The sequence below is a fragment of the Chelonia mydas genome, chromosome 4 (assembly GCF_015237465.2).
Source record: "Chelonia mydas isolate rCheMyd1 chromosome 4, rCheMyd1.pri.v2, whole genome shotgun sequence".
Classification (NCBI taxonomy): Eukaryota; Metazoa; Chordata; order Testudines; family Cheloniidae; genus Chelonia; species Chelonia mydas.
The window spans coordinates 2,255,239-2,269,292 of record NC_057852.1 but is presented as its reverse complement, the minus strand read 5'-3'; the positions used below and the strand labels follow the sequence as shown (position 1 = coordinate 2,269,292).

The following is a 14,054-nucleotide window of genomic DNA, read 5'->3' as shown; positions in this document are numbered from 1 at the left end:
TTAATTTAATGGTCATATTCCTGAAACATGCAAATCTGCATGTTTCAAGAATATGACCATTACATTAAATTAAATTTGGAAAATCTAGCTGCCTGTTAGGAAATTCCAAAATTAAGGTTTTTTTAAATTATTTTACAAGAAAAAAATATGAAACTGTTTTATGATACTTAAATAGCTTAATACCACTTGGAAACACCTATTCTACTGTTCTGGACATATCAAGAAACAATTTTGTAAAAATTCATGGAGGACTCTTGCTCAATGGCAGATTCCCAGAATCACAAAGAGCATAGAATCATAGAATCATAGAATATCAGGGTTGGAAGGGACCTTAGGAGGTCATCTAGTCCAACCTCCTGCTCAAAGCAGGACCAATCCCCAACTAAATCATCCCAGCCAGGGCTTTGTCAAGCCTGACCTTAAAAACTTCTAAGGAAGGAGATTCCACCACCTCCCTAGGTAACGCATTCCAGTGTTTCACCACCCTCCTAGTGAAAAGGTTTTTCCTAATATCCAACCTAAACCTCCCCCACTGCAACTTGAGACCATTACTCCTCGTTCTGTCATCTGCTACCACTGAGAGTAGTCTAGATCCATCATCTTTGGAACCCCCTTTCAGGTAGTTAAAAGCAGCTATCAAATCCCCCCTCATTCTTCTCTTCCGCAGACTAAACAATCCCAGGTCCCTCAGCCTCTCCTCATAAGTCATATGTTCCAGTCCCCTAATCATTTTTGTTGCCCTCCGCTGGACGTTTTCCAATTTTTTCACATCCTTCTTGTAGTGTGGGACCCAAAACTGGACACAGTACTCCAGATGAGGCCGCACCAATGTCGAATAGAGGGGAACGATCACGTCCCTCAATCTGCTGGCAATGCCCCTACCTATACATCCCAAAATGCCATTGGCCTTCTTGGCAACAAGGGCACACTGCTGACTCATATCCAGCTTCTCGTCCACTGTCACCTCTAGGTCCTTTTCTGAAGAACTGCTGCCTAGCCATTCGGTCCCTAGTCTGTAGCAGTGCATGGGATTCTTCCATCCTAAGTGCAGGACTCTGCACTTGTCCTTGTTGAACCTCATCATGACAGTATAGAAGGGGGGAAATATTTAAATGTCATAAATTTCTGGCACAGAACCCATGGGCATAAAGTACACCTTACTTAGAAACCCTAAAATCTAAATGAGGAACAACAAGGCTTTTGACATTTGGAAATATATAGTGTGTTTAGGACATAGCTCCTTTGATGCACTTCAAAATCTCCATTCCTGAGAGAGCACCATCAAGAATTACCAAGGATGTCAGCATGATTAATTGTTTTATTTCTGATAACTTGCAAATACTGACTTCTTGTTCAATAGGAATAAGACATATTAACAGCAGAGATTTATCCCTACAGGAAGCAAGCAGCTCAGACTCGTGAATGGGGCAGATCGCTGCTCTGGGAGACTGGAAATCTATAATGATGGCATGTGGGGAACAGTCTGTGATGATTTCTGGGACATATCAGATTCCAATGTTGTTTGCAAACAGCTTGGATGTGGACACACTCTTCTTTCAAATCTCTCTGGACATTATGGGGAAGGATCCGGGAAGATCTGGCTAGATGATTTGAACTGCTCTGGGAATGAATCCAAGCTCTGGGAATGTCCTTCCAGAGGATGGGATCAACATAACTGTCATCACTATGAAGACGTAGGAATTCTCTGCTCAGGTATGGACAATGAATTCTCTATTGAACCTGATTAACTGGAAAATAAATCATCGATTCCAAGGCCAGAAAGGACCTTACCACTTATCAAAAAAAACGACATAGGACTTTTAGTTTATCACTAGAGGCACATTTTCCAGTCCTTTAATCATTCTTGTGGCTCTTCTTTGAACTATTCATTTTATCAACATCCTTCTTTAATTGTAGACACCAGAGCTGGACATAGTATTCCAGCTGCTGTTACTCCAGTGCCAAATATAGTGGTAAAATAATCTCTCTACTCCTACATGAGATTCCTCTGTTTATCCAAGGATGGCATTGCCCTTTTGGCCCCAGTGTTGCACTGGGAGCTCATGTTCAGCTGTTTATCCATTACTACCTCCAAATCTTTTTCAGAGTCACTGCTTCCCAGGATAGAGTCACCCATCCTATAAATAAGGCCTATATTATTTGTTCCTAGATATATACGTTTACATTTAACCTTATTAAAACACATATTGCTTGCTTTCACCCAGCTTACCATGAGATCCAGATTGGTCTGTATCAGTGACCTGTCTTCTTCATTATTAACCGCTCCCACAATCTTTGCATCATCTGCAAACTTTATATTTTCTTCCATGCAATTGATAAAAATGTTTAAATATCGTAGTACCAAAAACTGATCTCTGCGGGACACCACTAAAACTACACCCACTCGATGAGGATTTCCCATTCATGATTACTAGGTCTGTCAATTAATCCAGTTAATGCGCGTGATTAACTCAAAAAAATTAAGTGTGATTAATTTTTTTAAATCTCCCATTCATTTCTCATTATTCATTTTCTGTGAAAAGGGGGGTATTAATGACAAGAATAGCACCAAGACCAAAGCTGACTTATCAAGGAGTTTAGATACTATGGTCAAAAATGGATGCCTAAAATTAAGGTCCATGTTTAGGCTTTTACTAGCCACTGACATCTTTCCATCTATCACTCTCACCATGGGAGCAGGATGGTGGCTGTTGTTAAAGGACTGCCTTGAGGTTCCCAAGATCTAGTTTCCATTTCCAGCTTTGCTATAGGTTTTCTATTCACCTTGGACAAGTAACTTAGGTCCAAGTTTTTAAAATATATTTAGGTGTTGCTTTGCTCCGTGTTGCAATGCTTAACTGAGTAGGGAGCCTAAGACTCATTTTCAAAAGTGACTTGGGCACTTAGATCTTTAAAGCAATTTAGACACCTAACTCACAGTGAAATCAGTAGGAGTTAAGCACCTAAATACCTCTGAGGATCTGGCTCTTAGGAGCTCAAGTGCCATTTGACTCCTAAATGTCTGTCACTTTTGATAATGTAACTTAGACTCCTAAATCACTTAGTTGTTGCAATGCAAAATGGAACAACGCCTAAATATCTTTACAAATCTGGATCTTAATCTGTCTTTGTCTCAGTTCCCCATCTGTAAAATGGGGGTATTAACACTTTCCCTTACCCTTTGTCGGTCTTGTCTATCTAGATTGTAAGATGTTCAGGACAGGGACTGTGTGTTTAGCAAATATCTAGCACTATGGAGTCTCAGTCTTGATTGGGGCCCCAAAGCAGTACTGTAATGCAAATAAATAAAGAAAATAAAATAATAATAATAATAATAATAATAACTAAAAAGTAGCTTGGTTTTAAAAAATGCTGAACTGCTTACATTGAAAGACTTTTCCTTACAGGAAGCCAACAGGTCAGACTGGTGAATGGGACCGATCACTGTGCTGGGAGAGTGGAGATTTCTTACAATGGCACCTGGGGGACAGTCTGTGATGATTACTGGGACCTATCAGATGCCAGTATCATTTGCAAACAACTGGGATGTGGACACGCCATCAGTGCAGCTGTCTCTGCTCATTATGGGCAAGGATCAGGGCAGATCTGGCTGGACAAGTTGAAGTGCTCTGGAACCGAATCCACTCTCTCAAAATGTCCTTCCCAGGGCTGGGGGCAGCATAACTGTGGGCATCATGAAGATGCAGGCGTGCTCTGCTCAGGTCTGTTCTGCGAACACTCTGTTTAACTGATACACAAGGAATTAATATGAGAGATGAATGTTAGAAAATGGAGATGGAAAATCAGAAGGCAGTTGAGTGTGATGGAGAAAAATCTCTCTGCTGGTCATGATTCTTTCTGGCATTTATTCCGGCAAACTTATAAATAGTCTCCTCTTAAGAGCAGAGTTCAGATCCATCCCCTTGACTGTAGGGCTTTGTGGGATGGGGACACACCTTCCCCCAAATTGTGTGAACCCCAGAATTTTTCATGTCATCATGTTACTTATAGCAGGGGGCAAAATCATATTACATGCCAGAGTTGGCCACGCTGTATGTTGCAACCTAACTAATGTTTTAAACTCAGACTGTTGAACTGGGAAATTAAAACTGGAAATGGAGCTGTCAGCTACAGTATGGAAATGCAGAGAAAACCTGCAACTAAGCCTCATTGTCTCTAAAGGCAAAAAACAGAAAAGTCATAATTTTAAATTGAAAAAAGAAAAGTCCCAGGACACATTAAGTTATTTGCTATAAAAATATTATGAGAAATTTAATATTCTTTATTTTACAAGAAACATAATTTGAAACCAACTAATAATATTTATCTAATAATTTAAACCACTTAAAAACTCACAATCTACTATACTGAACACACAGAGACCCAAATTTGTAAAAATTCACAAAGGAGACTTGTTTACAAGCAGATAGACCAGAATGACAAGGAATATGAATTTGTGGGGAGAGGGGAATCAAACACCATTGACTTCTGTCATGACCATGACAAACATAAAATTTCACTCATAATCCCCTCAAGTCTGAATGTGCATTTCACTCCCCTATGCAGTTGCAAAATACATTGTAAATCGGAGATGATACCCACCAGATGCTGCAATCCCTCCAGATCAGATATTCACTGTCATGAATTGCTGAGGTTGTCTTTGTAGCTCAGGTGTTTTCTGAAATCCTACAAAAGTCCTGTTCTTCGATAGCATCTGGAATTTCTCCCTATAGAAAGCGAACAGATCAGACTGGTGAATGGGGTAGATCGATGTGCTGGGAGAGTGGAGATTTATTACAATGACGCCTGGGGCACAGTCTGTGATGATTCCTGGAACACATCAGATGCCAATGTCGTTTGCAAAGAATTGGGATGTGGACATGCCATCAATGCAACTGGCTCAGCTCATTATGGAAAAGGATCAGGGAAGATCTGGCTGGATGATGTGAGTTGCTCTGGAAGCGAATCCTATCTTCGGGACTGTTCCTCCAGAGGATGGGGTCAGCATAACTGTGGGCACGGTGAAGATGCTGGAGTTCTCTGCTCAGGTCTGTTCTGTGAATGCTCTATTGAATTTGATTAACAGAATTAATATAAGAGATGAATATTAACTAAACAAGAGGCAATAAAAGGAGAAGGTAGCTGAGTATGATGGAGAAGAATCTCCCAATTGGGCCCAGAATTCTTTCTCACATTTGTTTCTACTAAAATTCCTTGTTTCTGCGCTACACAGCACAATGAAGTTGGGATAGAATTTTGTCCTTAGTGTTATCACCAGATTTCTCCAACTCACGGCCTCTCTCTGCTCCAAATCATTTGTAGTCTGAGGTTAAGAATTAATAATTTAAAATATAATGAGTACATCAGGCGTGGTACTAACCTATGAGGCATCATAGTATTCACGTTTTGTGAGGTGCAGCCCTTACTATGATTCTTTGCTTTTTAGCCCTTGACTGTGTACCATTACAAAACTTTTTCTCTTACTTTGTGGTTATTTTCCTTAATAATTTTTCTGAGATTTTATTCAAAGATTTTGAAAAATACAAGTAAATTACATCTCTCCACTTTTAGCTGCTCTTTTAGTGATATTTTAAAAACTCGTATGTCAGAGCAGCATGTTTTTCCATACAAAAATGCCTTTTCAACCCTATGTACTTATATTTAGCCATATTGTCACACCAGCCTATATTTAATTAGACTAACAAGTATCACATGTTCCTGATGAAATACAGATATAAATTGCAACAGCAGTATCGGGGAAAGAAGTAAGTTGGACAGAGACGTTAGGTATGAACCACTTCTAGTACTGTAAAAATGCTCAATATCTGGAGGGAAGAATTGAAATCTTCTAAAGAATGCCTTAATAAAGTAATACTATCAGGTAATATAACCTATGACAACTTCCCTCTTGGCCAGCACACTGGAAATTGAATTACAGACCTCCAGAACTAAACACAGAAGTTGCTACAGCTTGAACTAAAGCTCTCGAGCTTAGGCTGTAACAGACTCATGTCCTCTGTGGATCAGGCAGATAGTGTAACACACTCACCAGTGAATTATTCTACTTCCTCCCCTGCAGATTTAGAAGGAATGCTCATTACCCAACAGTCAATATTTTACTGAAGTTTTCTAAGATCTCTTTCTTTTTACATATTAACAAATTATCCTTTTACAGGACTCTGATCAATATTTTATTGTTCTGTTCTTTTATTTCACGGGCTGGCTGACATTTTTCTCCATTCCATTTCTCAAAAGCTTTTAAATCCTGTCTGTCCTACTCTACAGCCGGGTTATCTTCTTGGCACTGTAGCTGCATGTAACAGACTCAGAATACTCAAATTTAGCTTCAAGGTGTTAGACTGATAAAAATCTCATTTCTAATGAAGCTTTAGGCATGATTCTGTACTTCCTGAGATTTAGAGTGAAATCCTCACCCCACTGAAATCAATGGGAGGTTTGCCAACAAATGGAATAGGGCCAGGACTTCACCTGTTAAATATTCATTTCAAGTCCCTGCAGTGGCATGAGAGCGAGGGGGGATCTCTACTGGAACTAAAGTATAATGATTCTCATCCTTATCAGAATCATTAATACCCTGGATGCAACGGGAGTTTCTAACAAAACGGTAAAACTGTAGCAACCTTTAGATGTAGGCGGCCTCACGTTTCCCAATATAATGCACTCTTGCAATCTTTTTTTTAATTTTTTTTAGAAGCTCTGACACCTTCATTGTTTGCAGCAGGCTTGGATATTTACTAGGGGAAACTCTCTCAGTGTAGCAAAGTGTCTTGTCTTTGTCCTGTGAAATTTTGTTCCGATTTAGCTGAGCTGGCGAGTGTTGCAAGTCACCATTTCCCTTCTTTCCCCTGGGTTCTTCAGAAAAATGTCAGCCTTGGAGATTCCCAGGTTGGGCTCAGGCCACTGCCAAAGCAGCAGCAGCAGCAGCTGTAGCAGGAGAGGTTGGAAAGAGCTCAGCTCACTCCCCCCAGCCCCATCCAGCCCTTTTTCCTATTCCTTTCAGCCCAGCGCATGGTTCCCAACATGCCATCCTTCCCCACTCTGGGGCAACACATAGGCAGGAGGGGAGCTCCCCCAGCTACCAGTATTGGTGAGAGAAAGTTGACCCTGCCTTGTGCAATCCACTTGGATGTACGCATTATAGAACAGTCTTTAATTTCCACAAGACCCCTGCCTCATTCAGTGCACATACTGGATGCATAAGGGAGAAAAATACGGTGGAACAGGCAACCATAAACCAGGCATTTCCCAACTTTCAGGTGTTCGACCCTGTAACCTACCAATGTTTGTTTAACAAGCGCTTGTAGGTAATGCATATAGCCATTAATGTTATTCACCGAATTTCCCATTCCTACAGAGCAAAGATCATTCTGATTTGCACAGAGTGCTGAATGTAGAAAATTAGTGTTCTCGGAGCATGGAGATTTTCTTGCATGGTATGAAGTAGAATTTTGGATAATAATCTGCATGACACTAGGGATGCCAGTACAGTGTGCCGGTATCTGTAGTGTAGAGATAGAGAGAAAGCTTAGAACTGACTTTGTTATGACAAAATTTCTTGTCATAATTTTAGTTAAAAAATAGAATCAGAACTCAATAGAATTAATTGTTTTTTAAAAATTAGGAATCATGAAAAGTGAAATAATCTGTTTTCATGCAAAATTGATTTGAACCATTTAATAATCTTTAACTAGCAGCTAAACACAATTTTAAAAACATACTCAAACATATTAATTATGTGGGACCTGTTGAAATCAGTGTGATTCCTTCCATCGAGTTCAATGGGCTTTGACCCCATTTTAGGTCAATAAAAGGACAAAAGTGTAACATATGTAGAGGACTTTTGCTCAATAGCCAGCTGGTGAGAGTGAAAAAAACCTAAATGTCATGAATTCTGAAAAAAATATACAACTCTGCTTCTAACCATTCCTAAGATTGAATGTGGAATGGGCCTATGCAGTTCTGAAATGCAAGGAATGTGGGAGACGAAACCTACCAGCCACTGCAATAGCTCCATAGAAGACATTCACTGTTGTAAATTGCTGAGAATGTCATGTTCATTTGCCCAGGTGTTTCCTGAAATCTTACAAACATCTTCTTCTTCAATAGGAATGACATTAACATCTGCAATTCCTCTCTGTAGGAAGCAAACAGATCAGACTGGTGAATGGAATAGATACATGCTCTGGGAGAGTGGAAATTTATTACAATGACACCTGGGGCACAGTCTGTGATGATTCCTGGGACACATCAGATGCCAATGTCGTTTGCAAAGAACTAGGATGTGGACACGCCATCAGTGCACCTGGCTCAGCTCATTATGGGGCAGGATCAGGGAAGATCTGGCTGGATGATGTGAGTTGCTCTGGAAGCGAATCCTATCTTCGGGACTGTTCCTCCAGAGGATGGGGTCAGCATAACTGTGGGCACGGTGAAGATGCTGGAGTTCTCTGCTCAGGTCTGTTCATTCTCTATTGAAGCTGATTAGCTGGGGATTAATTTAAGAATTGTGTATTAAGTGACAGAGAAGCAATACAATAAGAAGAGAGCTGTGCACAGTAGAGGAAAATCTTCCTGCTCATCACACGCACATATTACTGTCTGGCATTTCTGAGCACATTTCCAAATCTCAAATCAGGTGTATTGGCAGTGATGGTGTACTGGGTGGTGTACTGTGTAGAAACCTGCACAGTTCCTGCCCATATTATATTCATGCTATAGCTGTCCACTACAGATCTCCAGAGTTAATCAGAGGGTCCAATGAGTGCCTCAGGGTACTGCCTAGCACTAGGAAAACCTAGTTTTTGAACAAACTGTATGAGCTGCAAATATTGCCTCCCATTACCTGCCTTACTTAGAGCAGTGCAGCAAGGGCATCAATCACAGATATATCGTACTTGGCACCCTCCACTCAACAAGTACTTCTTCTCTACCTTATACAATACCATGCAGCACTGGCAGAATTTTGTCCTTAATGTTAACAGCAAACCTCATCAGCTTGCTACCCTCTGCACCTCCAACTTGTTAATATCTGACCATACGATTTAGTTGGGGATTGGTCCTGCTTTGAGCAGGGGGTGGGACTAGATGACCCCCTGAGGTCCCTTCCAACCCTGATATTCTATGATGCTATGATTCTATGATATCTGAATGTGTTGTTTTAAATATCTTAAGTAACCTTGGCTCCAGCATAGACTTCTCAAGCATCTCACTATTAAACACTTCCATACCTGCCCACATTTACAGACAAAACCCACCATGTTCTAATGTGCATGTATTTGTATAAATATTCATTAACTTCCATAAACATATATTAGTTTACAAACACACTGCCCATTTGTCCTATTTATACTTTCTCCATACATGTATTCCATGCAACTTGATCGGCATTCATCCTGCACCAACTTTCACTGCAACCCATCTTTCCCCCACGTGCTGGCAGTGCGCATATTCCCCAGACAAAACTTATTCCACTTCCTAACCCTATTCATTCCATACACACGCCATCTCCACACTCTATACCTACCCATTCTACATCCACCCATCTCCACTCCACACATTTCATTTTGAATACATCTCCCCACTCATTCCACACACAAATTTAATCAGTTCCAAACAGTCTAAGGTACGTGAGAAAAGGGAACACTCAGACACAGGCCCTAGCATTGATAGGTAAAACCCAGGGGAAGGATGTTTTCTCTGTTTTCAGTGGAAGTCTCATCCCTCCCAGTAAACATCCTTGGGTGCCAGTATTTTCTCTGTACATCCACAGAAAGATCTGAAAACTCATGGTCTATGAGGAAAACTTGTAGATTTGTAAGGTGTGCACTTTTTACAAATTAACTAAGGTACTTTTACGGCCCCCATCCCCATATAATCCCCATCCCTCCAATTTTTTAAAGAATTTATCATTGCAACACTCCTGTGAGGTAAGAAACTGAGGCAAAAGAATATAAGGGACTGTGTTCAAGGTCACACAAAGTTTATAACAGAAAAGGGAATTAACTCCAGGTCTCCCAACTCAGTTCTCTACCAATGGACTTTCTTACCATGCTGAGACACAGCTTTGTAACAGATCAAAAAATGGTCATAGGGTTGGAAACAAAGAAGCATGGTGAAGGGCTATTTCCCCTTACACCATGTTTATCTACTTTCTTCAGTTATCTTTCTGACAGAACTTTTCAAAAAAATTCGTCAGAGAATCCTGATTTTTCAATTTAAAAAAACTTGCTTGTTTGACCATATCCAGATGTAACCGTTACTCTGCTCTGTCTCAAAGTATTTGCTCTGTCAAGAGATGAGAGATAAGACCACTGGTCTAGTATCAGTGGAATCTCCCTGTTCTCCATTTCCTCCCATTGTATTTATTCATTTGATGTGCTGTTGGTTTAAATTCATATGTATTAAATACCAAAACCCACAATAAAAAAACAAAGGCAACAAAAGAACAATATACGTATGAATGTTCTGATGAAGAATAAAAGGCTTCAAACCCACTTCGGGTTCTAAAGGTCATAAGATCCAATGTCAGAATTATTATTATTACCTTAGATTCCACTTAATATTTTCTTGACTAAAATAAAAAAGGATTTTTCATCATTATATTTTTTTCCTGGTCTTTATATAGCATTAGTTTTGCTTGAGAATATTGGTGTCATTTGTTCAGATGTTTTCATTCTGAAATCTTCACTCGCAATACGCTATACTAACAGCTGGGATTTTTCCATATAGGAAGCAAACAGATCAGACTGGTGAATGGAGCAGATCATTGTGCTGGGAGAGTGGAGGTTTATAATGATGGCACCTGGGGCACAGTCTGTGATCATTACTGGGATCTACTGGCTTCGAATGTTGTTTGCAAACAACTGGGGTGTGGACACATCATCAATGTAACTGTCTCTGCTTATTATGGGGAAGGATCAGGGCAGATCTGGCTGGACAAAGTGAAGTGCTCTGGAACTGAATCCTATATCTGGGAATGTTCTTCTAGTAGATGGGGTAAGAATAACTGTGGACACAGCGACGATGCAGGAATTCTCTGCTCAGGTATGTTCTATGAATACTCTATTGAATCTTATTAAAGTGGAACTGTGAAGGTACCATTCAGGACTAAATGGTTATAGCTATCTTGAGATTCTCACTTAAAGCAGGTATTCAACTTCTACATAGGAATATGATATTAAAAGCTGGAATATTTTCCTACAGGAAGCAAACAGATCAGATTGGTGAATGGGGCAGATCGTTGCTCCGGGAGAGTGGAGATTCATTACCGTGGAGCCTGGGGCACAGTCTGTGATGATTCCTGGGACACATCAGATGCCAATGTCGTTTGCCAAGAGTTGGGATGTGGACGCGCCCTTAATGCACCTGGCTCAGCTCATTATGGGGAAGGATCAGGGCAGATCTGGCTGGATGATGTGAATTGCTCTGGAGGCGAATCCTATCTCCGGGACTGTTCCTCTGGTGGATGGGGTCGGCATAACTGTGGACACGGTGACGATGCTGGAGTTCTCTGCTCAGGTCTGTTCTTTGAAAGTTTTATTGAATCTAATTAATAGGGGGTTAATGTAAAAGGTTGATGTTAACTAACAGAGAAGCCATAAAATGAAAAGAACAGTGGAAAATCTACTTACTGTCACACTATTCTTTTGACATATTGTGGCAAGTCACCTCCTTTGTCTCACCAGACCTTAGTGCTTTCCCCTCTGGCAATGGTGAGCCTGGGGTTAATCAGCTCCTCTCTGTGCAGGGTTTGCCTTTCCCCTTCGGTGTTCCCTTGGCCATACTTTCAGGGTAGCCCTGACAGTCGGCCTAAGGGGTGATCCTTCACCAAACAAAAAAGGAACAGTCTCATAAACTAAAACCCCAGTAAGGTACCTTTTGCTGCCTCCTCACTGGGGCAGGGTGTTGCCCTGTTGGTTTTCCCTGGGCTCTCAGTCCTTACTTAGCAGGCACTCAGGTTTGGCTGTTTCCCCTATGGGGAGGAACACAGCCCCTCACCCTGGAGAAGCTTATTTCCCTACTGCCACTAGCCTGGCAGCAACTTGTTTCTCTCTTCCCCTTTCCTCTACTCAGAGGAGGGGTTTTAAAAGGCCCTTAATTGGGATCAGGTGCCCCTAGCTGACCTGGGGTAACTCCCTCTCAGCTTGTAGGGAAAACAGCCTTTCACATGCGTAGAGTCTTGTGGAATGGTAAACAGACTTTCCCGCACTGCCGTATCCAAGTTTTCAAAGATCAGGAGACAGGCCCAAAAATATCAGGAAATTGGTTAAAAACAATGTGATTTAAAATCATAGAATAATAGCATAAGAAGGAACTGAAATGGTCATCTAGTCTAACCCGTGCCAGGATGAAGGATTTGTTTCTAAACAATTCAAGACAGATGCAATCCAGCCTTCTTTTGAAAACCTCCTGTGAAGGAGCTTCCACAACCTCCTGAGGCCTCTGTTCCATTGTCCTGCTGCTCTTACGGTTAGGAAGTTTTTCTTGAGATTTAATCTACATTTGCTGTGCTGCAGTTTGAACCCACTGCCTCTTGTCCTGCCTCTGTGGGAAGAGAGAATGATGTTTCTTCATCTTTTTTACGGCAGCCTTTCAAGTATTTGAAGATCATTGTCATGTGCCCCCTTAATCTCCTCTTTTCCAAACTAAACATACCCAGTTCCTTCAGGTTTGGCTCATATGAGTTGCCTTCAGGGCCGTCCCTAGCTATTCTGGGGCCCTACGCAGCCCCCTCGTGGGTGTGGGGGGGCAGGCCTCCATGGGGGGGCAGGGCTGGCTTGGGGGGCACGGGGAACCACCACCCCCAGCACTCACCGGTGGCGCAGAGCAGGCTGGGGCCAGGTCGCTGCACTTCCCGCTGCTGGAGCAGAAGCGGGAAGGGGCAGGGCGGAGGCAGAGCAGGGCAGGGGCTTTGGGGAAGGGGTGGAGAGGGGGCGGGACTGGGGAAGAGCAGGGGCGGGGGCCATGCGGCTGGAGCAGGGGCAGGAAGGGGTGGGGCAGGAGCAGAGCAGGGTGGGGGCTTTGGGGAAGGGCTGGAGTGGGCCAGGGCTGGGGCGGAGCAGGGGCGGGAAGAGGCAAGGCAGGGGCTAGAGCAGCAATGCAGCTGTGCAGGGCACCAGGAAATGTGATGCCCCAAATTTCCTAGTGCCCTACACAGGTGCGTACTTTGCATGTGGGTAGGGACGGCCCTGCTTGCCTTCCATCCCTTTGATCTTTTTTTTTGCTCTCCTATGGACCCTTTCCAGTTTCTCTACATCCTTTAAGAACAGATCCATCGATGAAGTGAGCTGTAGCTCACGAAACCTTATGCTCAAATAAATTTGTTAGTCTCTAAGGTGCCACAAGTCCTCCTGTTCTTTTTGCGAATACAGACTAACACAGCTGCTACTCTGAAATCTACATGCTTTCTATATGTTGGTGACCAAAATTGGACACAGTTCTCCAGCTGAGGCCTAACCAGTGCTGAGTAGAGCGGTATTATCACCTCCCGTGACTTGAGTGCTATGCCTCTGTTAATGCAACCTAAAATTACATTTGTGGGTTTGTTTGGTTTTTCTGCAACAGTATCACATTGCTGATTCATGTTGGGGATGTGATCCACCACAACTCCCAGATCCTTCTCAGCAGTGTGCTGCCGAGCCAGTTATCCCCCATTCGGTATTTGTGCATTTGGGTTTTCTCCCCTAAGTAGAGTACCTTACATTTGTCTTTGCTGCATTTCTTTTTGTTGTCTATAGCCCAGTTCTCTAATTTATCAAAATTCCTTTGAATGTTAGCTCTATCCTCCAAAGTGTTCACAACCACCACTAGCTTTGTGTCATCTGCAATTTAATCAGTCTGCTCTCTATTCCTACATCCAGGTCATTCATAAAGTTGTTAAATAACACTGCACCCAGAACAGATCCCTGGGGACCCTCACGTGAGACCTCAGTCCAATATGACATTATTCCATTAATAATCAATCTTCATTTACGGTTGTTTAGCCAGTTCTGTATCCACGCAATGGTAGTTCGGCCAAGCCTGCATTTCTCCTG

The 14,054-nt window shown here is 42.0% G+C and overlaps 1 protein-coding gene and 1 long non-coding RNA gene across 3 annotated transcripts in view; one reads left to right on the top strand and one right to left on the bottom strand.

The window, feature by feature from the left end:
- Positions 1 to 14,054, top strand: part of LOC119566013 (deleted in malignant brain tumors 1 protein) — a 93,473-nt gene that overhangs the window by 57,573 nt on the left and 21,846 nt on the right. Inside the window, 6 exon segments of the mRNA XM_043545716.1 lie at positions 1,399 to 1,713; positions 3,408 to 3,722; positions 4,734 to 5,048; positions 8,162 to 8,476; positions 10,750 to 11,064; positions 11,224 to 11,538. Coding sequence (XP_043401651.1) covers positions 1,399 to 1,713; positions 3,408 to 3,722; positions 4,734 to 5,048; positions 8,162 to 8,476; positions 10,750 to 11,064; positions 11,224 to 11,538 — 1,890 coding nt within the window.
- LOC122465604 lies at positions 8,373 to 12,072 on the bottom strand. 2 transcript variants are annotated; one of them, XR_006290564.1, is made up of 3 exons: positions 11,652 to 12,072; positions 11,289 to 11,565; positions 8,373 to 8,506 (listed from the first exon to the last, which is right to left on the bottom strand). It is a non-coding gene; the product is annotated as an uncharacterized LOC122465604 (long non-coding RNA). The 2 variants fall into 2 exon arrangements; XR_006290565.1 differs by having other exon boundaries at positions 11,289 to 11,545; positions 11,652 to 12,071.